Here is a 19741-nt window from a genome sequence, read left to right on the forward strand (position 1 = left end):
AGAGAGTCCCTTTGACTGGACATCACTTTGACAATATTTTGGCAATCACCATGCCAGACCCAGTCAGAGGAACACAGCCGAGAGAGAAGTCAACTTACACGTCACCGGGAGCCACAGGGAAGTGCCCTCCCCTCATACACACAACACTATAAATACCGACCTGGGAACTGTAACAGGGCTCTGATCAAAGCTCTATGGAAGCCAGCACCCTGATCACCACCACCACCTAAGGCACTGGGTGCAGCTGAAACAGACAGTGCACTTCCACCTGCTGGTAGCCTGATGAGTTAATGAGTAATGAGCCCACTGGCTGAAGAATCCCGGAAGGAAAGCAGACAGTATAAAAGGCTAATCCAGGGAGCAGGAAAGGGCTTCTTAGAACTGCTGCTATGTAGTTGAAATGTACCTGGAGCGTAAGAGGAGGCAAACACACACACACATGGTGAAAGTATCTTGGTGGACCTGTGCACTGCTTCATTCACAAAGTGGGCTGACCAGCCAGGGTTTTCTTGGAGAGGAAGGGGGAAGCCCATTCACAAGTGTGGGCTTGTCCAGGATCCGTCTGTCAGCCACAACCACGAAGGCTTGAGAGGTGGTCTGTGACAGGACAGGCTGACTCTGGAAAAGATGGAGGAGTTCATGCTCAGAAGGGGATGCGGACGACATTCCAGCAGACCAAGTCACAATCTGCTGGGATGGCAGGCAGAGCAACAGCATGTGTTTCAGGAGTTGATGAAGGAGCAGACCCAGGTACAGCACAGTTATTACAAAACGTAATTCTTGCCAAGAGGGAGCAGGCCTTGAACTCTAAAATGAGCCCTGGGGATAATCCAGTGTTCCTATGGATGTTCAAGAGAATCACTGCTAGTACAAGCTGGGATAAAGTATTATGGGGGTTAGCCTCTTACCTGGCATGAGAAACGCAATCTGCTTACGTGGCATTGAGTGAAGAGCAGGCCACGAATCACCAAGTGTTAAAGGCAGCTATACTGGACTACGTAGGTATATGGGAGGTTCCAATAGAAAGGGGTCAGGGTAGCGGAAACCTTCCCCCATCCTGTGGTCATGGGGACTCTGTGGAACACATTCCCTTTAAGGAGAAGAAAGGAGGCCTGGGGAAAAGGAACCTCAATGGGGAGTGAGGAAAAGAGGGGCTGGGATTAAACATGGACCCAGAGCCCACAAGGTGCGATATGAGAAAACTCTAAACAGAAACAAGCCAAGCAAGTGGGTCAGAAAGGCTGGGCCAAGGAGAAGCAGGAAAGCAAAAACCCTAGAAAAATACAACAAGCTAAGAAAGCAAGGCCTAGGTGGGGAATACCAGGCAAAGAAGCTGCAGGAGGGGATGAAGGAGCAGGGGTCGCCCACGTAAAGGACAATCTGAAGAAAGGGCAGGAGGTGAACCCAAATATCCCAGCTAGGGGGACTGTAGGAGGGAGTGACCCCCCAAAGCCTCAAAAGGATTTTGGTGTGTCTGGCCAGGAGGGATTTTATAATATTGTACACAGGAGGCTTGCTACCCTTCCCTTTATAGTTATGACAGGAGTAAATGTGGCTTATGCTTATGCAAAATTCTGCTAAGCACCTGATACAGATGTAATAGATGCTGAAGGGACCATTGGGATCATCTAGGCTGACCTCCTGTATAGCATGGGCCAGAGACCTGTCCCGCAATAATGCCTAGAGCAGAGCAGTTAGAAAAAACATCCCACCTTGATTTAGAAATTGTCAATGATGAAGAATCTACCACAACCCTTGGTAGGTTGTTCAAGTAGTTCATTATGCTCACCATTAAAAATGTGCCTTATTCCCCGTCTGAATTTGTCTAGCTTCAACTTCCAGCTTTTGAATCGTGTTACAACTAGGGCTGCCAAGCAATTAAAACAATAATCATGATTAAACAACAATAGGATACCATTTATTTTAAATATTTTTGGATGCTTACTACATTTTCAAATATATTAATTTCAGTTACAACACAGAATACAATTTTTCATTACAAATATTTGCACTGTAAAAAAAAATGTATTTTTCAGTTCACCTCATACAAGTACTGTAGTGCAATCTCTTTATCGTGAAAGTTGAACTTATAAATGTAGAATTTTGTACAAAAAACCTTCATTCAAAAAATAAAACAATGTAAAACTTTAGCACCTACAAGTCCACTCAGTCCTACTTCTTGGTCAGTCAGTCACTCAGACAAACAAGTTTGTTTACAATTTGCAGGAGATAATGCTGCCTGCTTCTTGTTTACTATGTCACCTGAAAGTGAGGACAGGCGTTCTCTTAGCACTGTTGTAGCCAGCGTTGCAAGATATTTACGTGCCAGATGCACTGAAGATTTGTATGTCCCTTCATGGTTCAACTAACATTCCAGAGGACATGTGTCCATGCTGATGATGGGTTCTGCTTGATAATGATCCAAAGCAGAGCAGACTGACGCATGTTCATTTTCATCATCTAAGTCAGATGCTACAAGCAGAAAATTGATTTTCTTTTTTGGTGGTTCGGGTTCTGTAGTTTCTGCATCAGAGTGTTGCTCTTTTAAGACTTCTGAAAGCATGCTCCACACCTCATCCCTCTCAGGTTTTAGAAGGCACTTCAGATTCTTAATCCTTGGGTTGAGTGCTGTAGCTATTTTTAGAAATCTCACATTGGTACCTTCTTTGTGTTTTGTCAAACCTGCTGTGAAAGTGGTCTTAAAATGAACATGTGCTGGGTCATCATCCGAGACTGCTATAACATGAAATATATGGCAGAATGTGGGTAAAACAGAGCAAGAGACCTACAATTCTCCCTAAAGGAGTACAGTCACAAATCTGACACATTTTTTTAAATGAGCATCATCAGCATGGAAGCTTGTCTTCTGGAATGATGGCTGAAGCACGAAGAGGCGCACGAATTGTTAGCGCATCTGGCAGGTAAATCTCTTGCAATGCTGGCTACAACAGTGCCACGAGAACGCTTGTTCTAACTTTCAGGTGACACTGTAAATAAGAAGCAGGCAGTATTATCTCCTGTCAATGTCATAGCGATTGGCACAATAAGAAGTGGGACTGAGTGGACTTGAAGGCTCTAAAGTTTTACACTGTTTTGTTTTTGAGTGCAGTTATGTAACCAAAAAAATTAATCTGCATTTATAAGTTACACTTTCATCATAGAGTGCACTGCAGTACTTGTATGAGGTGAATTGAAAAATACTGTTTCATCATTTTTACAGTGCATATATTTGTAATAAAAATATAAAGTGAGCACTGTGCTCTTTCTATCTTGTGTTGTAATTGAAATCAATATTGAAAATACAGAAAAACATTCAAAAATGTTACACATTTCAACTGGTATCTATTGTTATAAATGCAATTAATTGTGATTAAATTTGAGTTAATTTTGTGAGTTAACTCTGATTAATTGACAGCCCTAGATTGAAGAGTCCATTAAGTATTCGTTCCTGGAAATGGACTCCCCTTTCCTCTCCAGGGAGACCCTGTGTGGTAAGGCCACGTGGTGAAGTAAGCCCCAAGCTACCTTCACCACGTTTTTCTTTGTCTCCTGGTAAGTTCCAGGTACAACACAACCATACAGCAGCAGTATTGAGGAGCCTCTTCCTGCTCACTAGGTTAGCCTTTTATACTGCTTGGGCTCTTCAGTGGCTGCGCTAATTAGTTGTGAACTTGTCAGGCTGTTAACAGTGCGCTGTCATCCATCTCCTTCATTCCCTCAGCTCAGTTAGGGCCCATTTTCCACTAGGGCTCAGTTTTCTGCCTGATCACTGCCTCCATAAGGAAGGTAGAGCTCGATCTCTCACTGCCCCTGCAGTTCTCTTGTCTGCTTTTTCATGGGCCACCCGTGGGGGCTTCCATCCTCGTCACAGAATAAGCACTGCTTAGGTGGGGGTTATCCCACAACTCAATTTCCTCCCATGGGACAGCTTACAGATCCTGGCTCTGGATTTGCCCGTTCCTTTGTAGAGCACACTGAGGTTTCTTCCCCAACAAACCCCTCCTACTCCAAGGGTCTCTGAGCCCCCTTAAACCTGTAATGGGTTAAGAAGCCCAGGTAACCTGGCTGACACCTGACCCAAAGGACCAATAAGGGGACAAGAGACTTTCAAATCTTGGTGCGGGGAAAGTATTTGTTTGTGCTCTTTGTTTTGAGGGTTGTTCACTCTTGGGCCTAAGGGCTTGGCTACACTGGAGAGTTGCAGCGCTGGTGGTGGCTTTACAGTGCTGCAGCTCACACACCGTCCACACTTGCAAGGCACATCCAGCGCTGTATCTCCCTGGATAAAGCACTGGCTGTACTCCTCCTCTGCCTGGGGAATAACAACTGCAGCACTGGTCATGCAGCACTGCTCCGCCAGTGTGGCCATCAAAAGCGCTGTTGTTGGCCTCCAGAGGTATTCGGAGGTATCCCAGAATGCCTGCTCAGCCACTCTGCTCATCAGTTCGAACTCTACTCCCCTGGCCTCACATGACCCGTCCTTTAAATGTCCCAGGAATTTTAAAAATCCCCTTCCTGTTTGCTCAGCCAGGTGTGGAGTGCAATCAGTGAATCTTACCAGGTGACCATGCCTCCACGTGCCAAACGAGCCCCAGCATGGAACAATGGTGAGTTGCTGGACCTCATCAGTGTTTGGGGGGAGGAAGCTGTGCAGTCCCAGCTGCGCTCCAGCCGTAGGAATTACACTACCTTTAGGCAGATCTCAAGGGCCATGCTGGAAGGGGGCCATGACCGGGACGCAGTGCAGTGAAGGAACTGCGGCATGCCTATTGCAAAGCCCATGAGGGAAACTGGTGCTGCCCCCACAACCTGCTGTTTTTACAAAGAGCTGGATGTGATACTTGGGGGTGACCTCCACCGCCAATCCGAGGACCACAATGGACACTTCAGAGCGTGGGGGAGAGGCGGAAGGGGGAAGGAGGGGGAAACCGAGAGTGAGGGTACTGGGGTGGTGGAGACACCCCGGAGTCCCAGGAAGCATGCAGGTAAGAGCTCTTCTCAAGCCAGGAGGAAGGTAGAGAGTCGCAGCAGCTGGTACTGGTGAACGACAAGCAGAGGAGCGGGGTCCCGGTAAGCGGCTTTTATTTTCAGTATGGAAATGTTTTGGGAGAGGAGGGAGGGTTAGGGCTGCATGCATGCATGTATGCCTAGATGTGGAATAGCCCATTGATGTGGTGTATCACGTCGCGGTAATCAGTCTCGGTAATCTCTTCAAAAGTTTCAGCCAGAGCATGGGCAATGCGCTTCCGCAAGTTTATAGGGAGAGCCACTGTGGTCCTTGTCCCAGTCAGGCTAACGCATCCACACCACTGTGCCACGAGGGGTGGGGGGGGGCCACTGCTGCACAGGGGCCAGAGCAGAATCCGCATTGCTGTAGAAGACCCTCCCGCTCTTCCAAGGTGACCTGCAGCAGCGAGAGATCTTCCAGGATCAACTCGTGTGGAAAATGTTGGGAGACTGTTCAATGTAGGTGCCCCCCTGCAGCTGTTTGCTTTCCCCAATGCACAGAATCCCCAGCACAGCCCTGAAGCAATCAGTCCCCCTTACTCACCATTTCGGGGGTTATGTGAGCTCTCTTTGGTATGGGAAAATTATGCTGTTGTGAAGACTATAAACTCCTTCACTGTGTAGGAATAACTGTCTGATGTGATATAAACAATGCTGCCTCTGTTAACTGTTGCCTTTTTTGCCTTTCTACAAGCAACCTTGAGTTCTCGGATGCCTGTGTTATCAACAGCTCAAAGACTCCGAAACCTCCGGAAGAAGCCGCAAAAAAGGAAAGACAACCTGCTGCAGGCAGTTATGGATCACTCTGCCAGAGAGAATAAAAAAGTGCAGGACTGGAGGGAAAGGGAAAACAGGATCCGCCAGAAAAACACAGCAGCCAGGAAGAAAAGCACAAAGCAGCTGATAAGCATCCTGGCGCGCCAAGCGGACTCTATCCAGGCACTCACAGCCATGCAGGCAGAGCACTACCGTGCCGGCCCTCCTCCCCCATCCCAAAGCTCTTTCCCTTGTGCCCCAATGTCAGCTCAAAACCCCCTTCCCCAGCATCCAGGTTCTTACCACCACCAGCTGCCTCCAGCACCTGTATCTTCACCAACCAGCCCTGAGAACTACGATCCTTACCCTCTGCACTCAACCCCCACCACCATGCAATATAGGCATCCTGAAGTGCAGCAGTCATTGCACAGCACTCCAGACAGGACATATTCAAACCTGTGACTGTACAGTTCCCCACCACACCCCCCTGCCCTTTTAGGTTCCCAAAATGTTGAGTGTCTGTCAATAAAGTTATTTCCTTTTCAATAAATGAATTCTTGGCTTTGAAAACAGTCTTTATTGTTGCAGGAAGTCAAAAGATACCTTAGCCCAGGAAAGAAACACGCACTGCAAATCAGCTTAGGAAAAACAGATTCCTACTAACATTGTCACCACTGCACTTCACTCCCCTCCCGTGCAAGGCACTAAACATTACTGTTGGTTTTCAGCCTCAAATTCCTCCCTCAAGGCATCCCTAATCCTTGAAGCCCTGTGGTTGGCCTCCCTAGTAGCCCTGCTCTCTGGCTGTGCGAATTCAGCCTCCAGGCGTTGAACCTCGGAGGTCCATTCCTGACTGAATCTTTCACCCTTCCCTTCACAAATATTATGGAGGATACAGCATGCGGATATAACCGCAGGGACGCTGCTTTCCCCCAAGTCTAGCTTCCTATACAGAAATCTCCAGCGCCCCTTTAAACGGCCAAAAGCACACTCCACAGTCATTCGGTACTGGCTCAGCCTGTAGTTGAACTGGTCCTTTTTCCTGTCAAGCTTCCCTGTATACGGTTTCATGAGCTAAGGCATTAACGGGTAAGCAGGGTCTCCAAAGATCACAATGGGCATTTCAACATCCCCTACTGCGATCTTCCAGTCTGGGAAAAAAGTCCCTGTCTGCAGCTTCCTGAACAGGCCAGTGTTCCGAAAGATGCGTGCATCATTCACCTTTCCAGGCCAGCCTGTATTAATGTCAATGAAACGCCCATGGTGATCCACAAGCACCTAGAGAATCATAGAGAAATACTCCTTCCGAATAACGTACTCGGATTAGGTGGGGTGGTGCCAGAATAGGAATATGCATCCCATCTATCGCCCCTCCACAGTTAGGGAAACCCATTTGTGCAAAGCCATCCACAATGTCCTGCACGTTCCCCAGAGTCACGGTTCTTCTTAGCAGGATGCGATTAATGGCCCTGCAAACTTGCATCAACACGATTCCAACGGTCGACTTTCCCACTCCAAACTGGTTCCCGACCGATCGGTAGCTGTCTGGAGTTGCCAGCTTCCAGATTGCAATAGCCACCCCGCTTCTCCCACGTCAGGGCAGCTCTCAATCTCGTGTCCTTGCGCCGCAGGGTGGGGGCGAAGCTCAGCACACAGTCCCATGAAAGTGGCTTTTCTCATCCTAAAGTTCTGCAGCCACTGCTCGTCATCCCAGACTTGCAGGACGATGTGATCCCACCACTCAGTGCTTGTTTCCCAAGCCCAAAAGCGGCATTCCACGATGCTGAGCATTTCCGTAACAGCAGCAGCAATTTCATGTCGTACGCGTCAGGCAACTCACAATCATCGTTAGACTCCTCATCACTTTGGATCTTAAGGAACAGCTCAACTGCCAAGCGTGATGTGCTGGCGAGACTCGTCAGCATACTCCTCAGCAGTTCGGGCTCCATTTCCCACAGAAATCACGCTGCACAGAAACCGTTGAGAGAGTCAAGATGGCACCAAACATGGACAGAAAAACAGGGATTGCTGGGATGTGAAGCGATGCATCACGGGGCGTTGGGACAGGAAGCAGAATGACCCGCACCTTCCGCCCCCTTCCCACAACCCACAGCACCAAAACGGGACGAGGTGCTCTGTGGGATAACTGCCCATAATGCACCACTCCCAACAGCACTGCAAATGCTGCAAATGTGGCCACACTGCAGCGCTTTCCCTACACAGCTGTACAAAGAGAGCTGTAACCCCCAGTGCTGCACACCTGCAAGTGTAGCCAAGGCCTAAGAGGAATCAGACCTTAATCCAAGCTCTCCAAATCTTTCTGAACAAGTCTCTCATATTTCAAACTTGTAAGTAACAGCCAGGCAAGGCGTGTAGTTTTATCTTTGTTTTCTCACCTTGTAAATGTTCCTTTTGCTAGAGGGTTTACCTCTGTTTGCTGTAACTATGAACCTAAGGCTAGAGGGGGTTCATCTGGGCTCTTTAAATCTGATTACCCTGTAAAGTTATTTTCCATCCTGATTTTACAGAGATGATTTTTACCTTTTTCTTTAAATTAAAATTCTTCTTTTAAGAACCTAATTGATTTTTCATTGTTTTAAGATCCAAGGGTTTTGGATCTGTGTTCACCAGAACTAACTGATGAGGGTATACTCTCAAGCCTACCCAGAAAAAGGGGTGTAAGGACTTGGGGGTGAGGAGGAGAAATTAGTCTCAAATTTGCCCAGGAAATGGGGGGGTAAAGACTTGAAAAACCTTTGGGAAAAGGCAGAGTTCCAAGTGGCTCTCCCCTAAAATTTGAAACACGCTTGGTGGTGGCAGTTTACCGTTAACCTAAGCTGGTAAATAAGCTTAGGGGGCTTTCATCTGTACCCTAGAGTTCAGAGTGGGGAAGAAACCTTGACAACTCCCCAAAAACCCTTAAGAGACTTCCCAGTCAGACACGGTGCAGGACCACAATGAATCTACAAAATACTGATCTTGAGGCTACTTTATTTGTCTTCTGAAAAGTTGATACAGAAGTGTCAGTTGTATGCTGTTTGTACTAGCAAGGAACCTTTCCAGGGTTGAATTTGTAATTCAGCTAAAAACAAAAATCTGTGCAACTTTTGGGGGATTGTTTTTAGCCTTAGACTGATCAGCATTAAGAGTGATTTTTACAGTTACTTTGGCCAATGTTTCTTGAGATGTTCCTTTAGCTGTGGGATGGTAGACTGGTGTTGCTTGCACACATGACATCTGAGGGGCAACTTGAGGAGCTCAGAGGTCCCATCTTTAACCAGAACTTTTCCTTTGGTCTTTACCATCTCTATCACATCTGAAGGAAACAAAGACATTTGGTACTATGAGGAGTGTGCACACTGCTTTACCTATACAGCATTTTATCACTGCAGAATAGGATTGTTCTACCCCAACATTCCACATTCTTTCTTCAGATAGTCCACCTGGAATAGAAGAGCCTGTCCCATCGTTAAACATAAAGCCAATCAAATGCTGTGTGCTAGTTTTGTCAGAAAACTAATGTTACCCAATATCCAAAAGTAAGCAGGACCTTCTACTTTTTCTAACACACTGTTTAAGATTTACATTAGCTTTGAAAATACATGAAAATGATAAAATTATACATCATGGAGTAAATTTTATAAAGCCTTTACCTTGAGAGTTTAAGAAGTATTCTGTAGTAAAAGAATTCCAATGCTTTTTGTTTTTAAGGCAAGGGGAATCAAAATCCTGGCTGATTACATGGAGATGTACGTGACTGAAACACAAGTAATCATGATTTTACATTTACAAAAGAATTACACCAACATTAGCTAAATAAGCATGTTAAAGGATTCTATCCTTTCCCTACTAAGCACTGTGGCACAAGTTCACACCTGCCCTAAACAGATCCAGTTCCTCTGGATGTCTCTGGGACATATTCATCAGGGATGTAAGTTACATGTGGGGATCAAACAGCTGTAAATGGTAACTCACAGGGAGTTAACTTAGACATTGATGAAGATGGCGTTAGCAAGGAAGCCACTCACAAGGTTGTGTAGGATAAAACAAGGTGATTAGGAGGCAGAAAGGAGTGCAACCCAGAATTACTTCTAGTGCAACTCCAATGAATGCCACACTCTCAGCAGGTTGTTCTTCCGGGGCGGGGCGGGGGTGGGGTGCAGGCACGTGTCTTGGCTGGCAACATTAAGTCAAGGGACTTAGGAAAGCACTTTAGCCCAAGTTTATATGCGAGTCAGAGCCTTTGGCTCTATCTGTACTACAAATTCAACCACTTCTCACAACCTGGTTGCAACATGGTCATTCCATAAATCATCTGTAATTTGTAGGATAGCCTGGACCTTAACTGTGCTTTGTAAACAGGTTAAAGACTTGGTCAAGGCTCAAGACAAAATGTAGTTCTTCAAGATGTGATACAGACATATATTCCACTTAGGTGTGTGCATGCCCAGTGCACCGGAGCCAGCAAACTTTGCCTAACAGTACCCACAGGGGGCGGCACTTGCGCCTCAAGACTATACCCCCTCCTTTGGCTAGATGAAGTGGTGCTGCCTTGGCCCTTCCTTCACACCGAATGCCCACAGATGCAGAGGGGATGTAGGCTGGGTCATAGAATACACGTCTGCATCACATCTCAAACAAGTTACACAAGTAAACATTTCTTCTTTGAGTAGATGCAGACATGCATTCCACTTAGTGAGTCGCAAGCAACACCCACAGAAAGTGGGGTAAGTGATCGACTATCAGAGTGGTACTCTTTGCGATGCAGAACAGCCACAGCCCGATTTCCTCCTGGCAGAGCACACTCCAGTGTTCTCTTCCTTGCCTACAGAATAATGCTTCGCACTTGTATTGTCAGGAAATACATGAACCACTGAGCCCCTGATGCAGTCTAGCAAAGTGTGACAGGTATCGTAGATGGTCCAAAGCTCCAGCACATTGATATGCAGGAGTGAAGCTTCCTGCTCCAACCACAGACTGTGGACTCTCAGCAACCCCAGATGTGCTCCCCAACCCATCAGGGAGGCATCAGTGACAACAATCCTAGCTGGTAAGGGCAGGGGTGAAAGTGGGCCAGTAGGGGTAAGAAGTGGCTGTCGGTATTGTCCCATATGCAGCCAACATCAAAGTGCTACCTTTTGCCCCCTCCCCCCCTGTTGGGGGGGGTGGAAGGGGCAGCTGCCCCTGGACCCAGCAATTTAAAAGCGGCTGGAGCCAGGTCCCCACAGCGGTAAGTCTTCTATGTTACCTTCACCTCGGGTAAGGGAAGTTCCTGAACCATCTGCCAGGATGGAGTCTAGGATCAATGGAGGGAGGCAGAGCAAGCTGTCCAAAGGGCGAAGGGTTGGACGGTAGGCTGCTCTTGAGCTACATTTGAAGAAGGCAAAGATGCAACCTGGCAAATTGAACCAGCTGAGTGAATGCAGACATGTGGCTCAAGAGCCTCGGGCACTTCCAAACTGTCATGGAAGGTTGAGACTGCAGACTGAGACAAAGGCACCATATCATCTGAAAATGGTCAGCAAAAATACTCTCGAACTCACAGAGTCTATTAGGGCCCCAGTGAACTCAATTTTCTGAGTGGAGACCAATGGTGACTTTTCAGTGTTTAGGATGAGATCCGGAGGGTTGAGTAAGCACAGCATAATGTGTGTGTGAGAGAGAACTTCTCTGGACCTGCCCTTAGTAGCTAGTTGGCCAGATACAGGAAGACAAGGATTCCCTTCTTCCTGAGGTACGCTGTCACCGTGACCACACATCGGGTAAAAAACCTGGGGGGCAGAAGACAGACTGAAAAGAAGGATGCGCACTGAAAATGGGGGTTCACCATGACAAATTGGAAAAATCTTCAGTGGCTTGGGAGAATCGCCACATGGAAGTAAGTGTCCTGAAGGTCCAGAGCAGCAAACCAGTTGTTTTGAGACAACATGGGGAGGGATACTGCAAGGGGACTATTCAGAACCTGAGGTCTCTGATATATTTGTTGAAGTTGCAGAGATTGAGGACAGGGAACCAGATTTGGGAACCAGAAAGTACCATGAATAAAAACCTTGACACTGGCACTCTGGAGGGACCTCATCCACAACTCCCAAAGCCAGACCTGCTTGAGCAGTATCTCATGAGAGGGGTCCCTGAAGAGGAAGAGACAGAGTGGGGAGGTAGAGTGCAGGAGAATTGGATGGCATAGCCCAATGTGATGGTGTTTAGGGCCCAGCTGTTGGTGGTAACTGAGCACCAAACATTGTGAAAGTGAGCTAGCCTGTCCCCAAATGTCAGGGACCAGGGTAGTGGAAGTCATGACTGGAACTCTGCTCTGCACAAACAAGTCAAAATGGGTGCTTGAGGGGTGGGGGAGAGAGAGCTCAGTGGTTTGAGCATTGGCCTGCTAAAACCAGGGTTGTGAGTTCAATCCTTGAGGAGGCCACTTAGGGATCTGGGGCAAAAATCAGTACTTGGTCCTGTTAGTGAAGGCAGGGGGCTGGACTTGATGACCTTTCAAGGTCCCTTCCAGTTCTAGGAGACTGGTATATCTCCAATTATTATTATGTCAACTGGCTGAACCCAGAACCTGAATGTCTCTGCCCCTGTGACCTAGGCCCCTTTCTGAGGTAGTTCCACTTTCTCGGGGGAGGAAAAGATTGTCCAAAGAGGCAGTGCAGGCAGTATTGTTGCTGCTGACCACCATACTGGCAATTTTGCATTGCCTGTGTATACTCCCCCAAGGAACATACACTAGCTCTAGAATCCTTGAAGGATTTCAGTTTTGTTTGAAAAGAGAACCTGACCGTTGAAGGGCAAGTCCTATATAGCCTGATGCACATCTGGAGCAATACCCAATTTTTGCAGCCAGGATGCTGTCCTCATGGTTACCACTGAGACCATCACTCTGACTGAAGTATTCACTACATCTAGCACAAACTGTAGCAACGTTCTGGGCACCAAGAAGCCCTCAGCAATAAATGCCTGAAATTCCTCCCTGGAGGTTTCAGGCAGCTGGTCTGTAAATTTAGACAGTCATCCAATTTACCTGTGCCAACAGTGAAAACGGCATAGCCAGCACCCAGTATGCCTCCATTGTCTCCAGTGCTGGGAGTGACGTCAGTCCCAAATCAGCAGACAGTGTAGAGGTGGAGGGCAGGGAGTGCCACCACAGTAATATCAGTAGCATGAAATGCAGCGGTGCTAAGGAGTTTTCTGGTGCCAGTGAGGTTCGTTGTGCTGAGCCCGGCACCAGACTCACTTCCACAGATGGTGGTAACAGACCCACTAACAGACCTAAAGGTTCAGCGGCCTGTCCAGACAGCGATGCTGTGGATGACATAGCTGTGGAGAAGTCCTGAATCAAAGCAGAGCTCGGGATGGAAAGGCAGAGGAGGTCCACCATCGCTACCACGTGATATGCTGCAGATGTGGACACCATCAATGTCAGCATTACCCTTGTCAGTACCGGACTCAACGGACGCCCTGGGGCTGGAACCAGGGTCAGCGATATGGGGCCTCTCACATCCTTATGTGGTACTGGGGAGTGGTTGAACAAATGCTCCATCCCACGTGCCAGCAGTAGCCATACTTTTCCTGTAGGAGTAAGAATAGTCTCCTTGAGATCTGGAGTGTCACGCTTGGTCTTGAGACCTTTTCTTTGGTGCGTTCAAAGGAGAGTGGTTTCTACGCCTCTTTAGAGAGGCAGTGGCTCCAGAGCATGAGCCAGTACCACTCACTGATGGCAACCTCTGATCTGACGTGGGCCTTGGTACTGAAAAAGGCCTTGTGGCCTGCTTGAGAAAGCTCTGCTTCAGGCACAAGTCTCCAGCCACTTGAGTCCCTTTTGTGAACAATTTACAAACTGAAAACCACTCTTTGACGTGAGCCTTGCCTAAGCAGAGCAAGCACCTTGTGTGAGGGTCGTTGCTGGGGATTCCCCCACACGCACACCAGACAACGTTGAAATCCTGCTGAGGGTATCACCAGGGAAAACTACTTTACTAAGCCAGGGTACCAACTAACTATATGCAACTAAGTCAAAGGATGAGGAATTGTGAGGTTAAGAACTACACAGCGCTCCCATTCCAGCCAGGGACGGATGGTAAGAAGGAACTAAGGGGGAAGTGGGGGGTTGAGATGGTGCCACAGCATGTAGCATGGGGAAGGGCTATGGCCACAAGGTGCAAGTGCTACCCTCTATTAGTACTGCTAGGCAAAATTCTCCAGCTCTGACGTGCTAAGTGCATACACGGCTACATCTACTCGAAGAACCAGTCTGCACCATAAAGTGGAACATTCACCACTCTGCTCCAATTTTTACCAGTGTTAGGAGAGCAAGCCTTCATGTGGGCTTCAAAGAAAAGTCTACTTCTGACTTCTAGAAGATTAATTAAAGTTGCCATTTTCTTATAAAATTTATCTACTTACTTTTAAAGATGTGATTATATATTTGAGTAAACAAAAAAAAATCTTGAGAATAATAAAGCATAGCTAATACTACCTGTTTAACTTTTATATAGTTTAAAACAGTGGCTCTCAAACTTTTATACTAGTTGAACCCTTTCACATAGCAAGCCTACGAGTGCAACCCCCCTAATAAATTAAAAACACTTTTTAATATATTTAACACTATTATAAATGCTAGAGGCAAAGCAGAGTTTGGAGTGGAGGCTGACAGCTTGCGACCCCCATGTAATAACCTTGCAACCAGTGATGAGCTCCCAAAATCCTAAGAACTGGTTCCCTACCGGATCCTCGGCAGCATTTTGGCAGCGGCGTCTTCACTCGCTCCAGGTTTTCGGCAGCATTTCAGTGGCAGGTCCTTCACCCAGAGTGAGTGAAGGACCCGCTGCCCAAGACCCAGTAAGGAACTGCACAGTGAGTACAAGCCCCAAGTGCCTGTCTCCTCCCCCACAATCCAACCCCAACCCACGTCCTGCCCTCGACTGCCCCCCCCCAGAACCCGCAACCCATCAACCCCCCCACTCCTTGTCCCCTGACCACTCCCTCCCAAGACCCCCCCCACCAACTGCCCCCCAAGACCCTCACGCCAACTCTCCTCTCCCTGTCCCCTGACTGCCCCGACCCCATCCACCACCACCCTGATAGACCCCTGGAACGCCCGCGCCTACCAAATCCCCCCCCATTTCCTGACCACCTCCCCAGAACCTCTGCCCCATCCAACACCCACCCCGCTCCCTGTCCCCAGGACTCCCTGTCCCTTATCCAACCCCCCCAGCCCCTTACCATGCCGCTTACCCTCACCCCTTCCCTCTCCCGGAGTCTCGGTGCGCCGTGTCCAGCAGCAGCCCTGGACAGCGCTTCAGCGGCCTGGCTCCAGCAGGGCCTGAGCTCCCACCAGTTGGCCCAGAGCTCGCAGCCCCACTCCCTTCTCCCACTCAGAGCCACGTAGTGAGCTCAGGTCCCGCTGGAGCCACATCGCTGCAGCGCTGTCCAAGGCCGCTCCTGGACGCGGCGTGCTGAGGCTCCGGGAGAGGGGGGACGTGGGGGTAACCTGCATCGTAAGGGGCCAGGAGTTGGATAAGGGGCAGGGAACCCCGGGGAGAGGGAGGGGGGGGTTGGATGGGGCAGAGGTTCTGGGGTGGAGGGAGGTCAGGAGACGGGGGGTTGAGTACGGGGGGAAAGCGGAGGCGCGAGGAGCCTCAGAGATTTTTGTGGGGGCCCCTGCAGGGCCCAGGGCAAGGGGTAAATTGCCCCACTTGCCTGTCCCCTCCCCGGGCAGCCCTGCCAACCTGTCCTCCCAGCCCCAGCCCGGCCCCCTTACCATGCCGCTCAAAGTGGCAGGAACTGCAGAGATGCGCTGGCGGCTCAGCACACTGTGGCTCTGCGAGGGGAGGCCGGGGAGCTCAGACGGGCCGGACAGAACGGTTCCGCTGGTTGGATGTGGCCCGCGGACCAGAGTTCATCCACCCGCCCACCCCTTTAGTAACCGGTTCTACACCGATTTCTAAAATTTAACAACCGGTTCTTGCAAACTGGTGCAAACTAGCTCCAGGTCACCACTGCTTGCAACCCCCTGACGGGTCCTGACCCCCAGTTTGAAAACCTCTGGTTTAAATGGTCTGGATTGTTATGTTGCAGTCTCTACACCTGTTAATGACATCCAATATTTCTGTTTCTCGAGACTCAAACACTCATCATAAATCAAGAGAATTTCAATTTGCAAATTTTCAAAATAAGGCCTCATCTCAGTAAATCAAAAAGGCTTGAGTCCAGTACACAACTTGGCCATATAGGCATGAGATCTACACCACCTCCAGCAGATAACAGAAATAAAACTGGCTGAACAATCTAGCCTTACCTCATGCTGGGAACTGCATGGTAACCCAATCGGAACTCCAAGCTATCTTTATCCAGGCATTGTTGGATCAGCTTTTCCCCAACAGCATGCATGTGTTCTAGTAATTCAAGATGCTCTTTTGTTACTGATTTTAGACTGGAGATGGAGTCCCAGGGTAAGATTAGCCAGTGGTAACGAGCTTTGGGATATTTATCCTTAATGATTACAACCCTTTCATCTTTGTAAACCTAGTAGAGAGAGAGAGAAAAATCAAGGTTATTTACCATTGACTGGGGTTCCCTGGAACATCATAATAAAAATAATCAACTTGAATTATCCAAATATTTGGCTTCACTAATCCACACTTATATGCTCCATGCCAGTGTCACAGAACCATTCAAAAGCAGTTAGTGTGGTATGGGGCCAATGTACATACAGGTGTACAGAGTGCATCTCTGAAACAAGGCAGGGCTAAATTTACTCCTTATTTCCAAAGCAGGGATGGAGGAAGGGTGAGTATGGATCTGTGGAGAAAATACATTTGGAGCTCTCCAGTGACTGTTAAGTACACTATTGTTTCCTCATCATAAACATACCTCCAGAGATCCACATTGACTGATTACCAAGCAATAAACACTTATCTGAGAGACACTGGTGGAAAGAGTCTTGAGATTTTCTATTTGACTATGTAAGTCTCCTATAAGCCATACTCAACACATTTTACTATCACCTGTGAAGTATTTGGATCAATATATTTCACCTTCTGGGCACTTCTCTGCAGGCAGCATAACCAAGATAATTTACAAAAACTTGCATTTGCAGTGAGATAAACAGGCCTTTCCACATCTGGTTTATAGATCTATAAATGCCAAGGCCCGAAGGGAGCGCTATGAGCATCTAGTCTAACCTCCTGTATAACGCAGGTCAGAGAACTGCCCCACAATAATTCCTTTGAACTAGAACTGATCTTTTAGAGAAGAGAAACATCCAATCTTGATTTATGCAGACTGGCCTGCATTCCTGGGGTAAGGAATCACTAGGGTGCAGCAGACGCGCTCAGAGACTGCATTCAGCAAACGTCTTAGGATGAGGCTAATGACCACCTTGCTTTAACAGAAATAATGAAGAGGCAAAAAGCTGTCAAAGCCTTTGGTGCTCACATACCCAGCTAAGGTGATTTCACCCAGAAAGCCACTTGTAAGGAGAAGATGTAGAAAACATATCCCTAACTCCCTGAAGTCTCTATATTTACTGAGGTCAGACTGAGATCACTTGGCTGCGTGTGACACTTCTGGAGGATGAAGGAATCCTTTCGTCAAACATTTCAGCAGAGGATGCTCCAACAGAAATTTGCCATTTATTGCTTGTCAAACAGAAAGCAAGCACCACAATGTTGTGCAAAGGCTTATATTTTTAGTTGTCCAAAGCGGGTGAGAGATTTAAAAAGAATAGTCAGCCTGTTAAATAAAACAGGCAGAAGCTGTAGACTGACTGTGCAAAGCTGTAGACTGACTGTAGTACAAAGAGAAGGAAGCACATTCAGGCTGGGAGACCTGTGACTAGGGCACGCAGGGCTCCTAGTGGGGGTCAAAGATTGTCATGCCAATGAGCCAAGGGATTCTAGAAACAAAAGGAGAGGTCTACTGCAATTCCAATTATATTCATGTCTTCACTAGGCAATTCCAGGAGGAGGAGTTTCCAACCCCTTTCTGGGCATTGCTTTTCTAGCGGGGGAAGGAAAGATCACTTATTGGCAGCTGCTGGGTTGAATAACTAAGACTTGTGGATTGAACAGCTTGAGGGAATGAGTTTCACCATCCTGACTGACTCCTCCCCTGAGTGGGACCCTGGTAACTACCATCATACCACCGGTTCTTTGTTGGCCTGATCTTTAAAGCCATACCACCTACAAAGGGGGAAACAAATGACATCACCACCTCCACCAGCTTCAGCTAAATCCTCCACAATTCCTGGAGAGATGTAAAATTCAAGTTCCTACTGTTGCCCCTCCTCTATTATGGCATTTTCCTCCCCCATCTAACTTCTCCTCTTTGCCTTCTGCCCAAGGAGGGTCTGGCTTGGCCACCTTTTACAACACTTCTGCGAACAGAGGTCAGCCAGCTCGACCCTGGTAAGTGCTTGCCAGGTCTTGAAGTGGCTAGTAAGATTGCATGTTGTGTCTTTGCCCTCCCTGCAGTTAGGCTTCCAAGGAGACAGGCTTGGTTTTCCATCCCTGCTATCCTCTTCTTATACTTGTGTTACATCTTCCTGGCTTTGGTTTAAAGGAAACAGAATCAAAGTTCAGTAACTCAAGACTGTACAAAACTGGCTCTCCTTCCTGCAACTAGGACAGATAATGCCATTTTTAACACCACCCAAAGCTGGCTAGCAGAGATTTCTCCCAATAAAAATTCCATACAACAAATGAAAAAAAGAATCAGAAAAATTGTTAAAATAAACTTTTACTCAACTTTTTAAGTTTCAAGTACTTTAACTGTTTCCCTTCTTTATCGGGGAGGCCTGGTCTACACTACAAAGTAAACAAGGTCAACGAAACCTCCCTTGCGTCAGCCTTGTCGTGCACACGTCTACATTTAAATATGGCTCCTATGGATGTAAGTGCCCTTTTACCCTGACTTAACACCACCTCCAAGAGCGGCATATAGCCAAAGTTGATCTTTTTGCGTCGACAGTGTGAGTGCAGACGCTGCATTACTTAGGGCGACTATAGCTGTCCTCCAACAGCTGTCCCACAATGCCCCACACTGAACACTCTGGTCATCATTATGAACTTCACTGGCGAGCCGTCATGGAGACCAGAAGAACCCTCCCCTTTGAAGCCCTGCAAATTTTTGAACTTCCCTTTCCTGGTTGCCTGACTTGGCGAGCACACCTAGCATCTCTCCATTGCTGAGTGCAACTGCCCACCTGACCATGCCGGCTACACGCTTCAGACACACTCCTGACTGGAGTAGACAGGAGATATTGGATTTCCTGGGCCTGCAGGGAGAGGAGGCTGTGCAGGTACAGCTCAGAACCTGCCCTAGAAACGTGGCTATCTACAAGCAGATTTCTCAGGGGATGCAGAAGGGCTACAAAAGGGACCAGCAGCAGTGCTGCATGAAAGACAAGTTGCTGCGGCAGGCACATGAGAAGGCCAGAAAGGCCTTCAACGATCAAGCTGGTGCCAAGCTACAGATCTGCCGCTTTCACAAAGAGCTGAATGCCCTAGTCAGTGGAGACTCCACCACTCCCAACAGTATCATGGATTAATCCAAGAAGCCAAAGTCACAGGCTCCTACCATGAACTGTGAGGAAAAGGAGAATGGGGGACAGATAACCAGGGGATCCAGCTACGCAGCAAACCAGGACCTGTTTTTAACTCCAGCACAGTTCAGTCATAGAATCATAGAAGATCAGGGTGGAAGAGACCTCAGGAGGTCATCTGGTCCAATCCCCTGCTCAAAGCAGGACCAGTCACCAACTGAATCATCCCAACCAGGGCTTTGTCAAGCCGGGCCTTAAAAACCTTTAAGGAAGGTGCCATGGTATAAATCCCCACTCTGAATCTTAGCGTCCAAAAGATAGGGTACCAGCATGAATTCCTCTAAGCTTAATTACCAGCTTAGAACCTGTAGCGCTGCCACCAACCAGGAATTCCAGTGCCTGGTACACTCTGGTCCCCCCAAAACCTTG

The 19741-nt window shown here is 47.9% G+C and overlaps 2 protein-coding genes across 5 annotated transcripts in view; one reads left to right on the forward strand and one right to left on the reverse strand.

Annotated features, from left to right (window-relative positions):
- Window positions 1–6317, forward strand: part of ELP1 (elongator acetyltransferase complex subunit 1) — a 127267-nt gene extending 120950 nt beyond the window's left edge. Inside the window, exon 39 of the mRNA XM_075067448.1 lies at window positions 5702–6317. The gene's annotated coding sequence lies outside the window, so the exon portion shown is untranslated. The remainder of the gene's footprint in view (window positions 1–5701) is intronic.
- Window positions 6318–8737: 2420 nt separating this feature from the next.
- Window positions 8738–19741, reverse strand: part of APTX (aprataxin) — a 40705-nt gene continuing 29701 nt past the window's right edge. For 2 of the 4 annotated variants that reach the window (XM_032786283.2, XM_032786279.2), the window contains exons 6-9: window positions 16067–16293; window positions 10481–10588; window positions 9417–9520; window positions 8738–9079 (exon numbers count right to left, since the gene is read on the reverse strand). In XM_032786283.2, coding sequence (XP_032642174.1) covers window positions 8925–9079; window positions 9417–9520; window positions 10481–10588; window positions 16067–16293 — 594 coding nt within the window. In that variant the 3' untranslated portion in view covers window positions 8738–8924. The remainder of the gene's footprint in view (window positions 9080–9416; window positions 9521–10480; window positions 10589–16066; window positions 16294–19741) is intronic. The other 2 variants (XM_032786281.2, XM_032786282.2) reach the window with 2 other exon arrangements.

Source organism: Chelonoidis abingdonii, chromosome 6, assembly GCF_003597395.2.
Source record: "Chelonoidis abingdonii isolate Lonesome George chromosome 6, CheloAbing_2.0, whole genome shotgun sequence".
In the NCBI taxonomy this organism is placed as follows: Eukaryota; Metazoa; Chordata; order Testudines; family Testudinidae; genus Chelonoidis; species Chelonoidis abingdonii.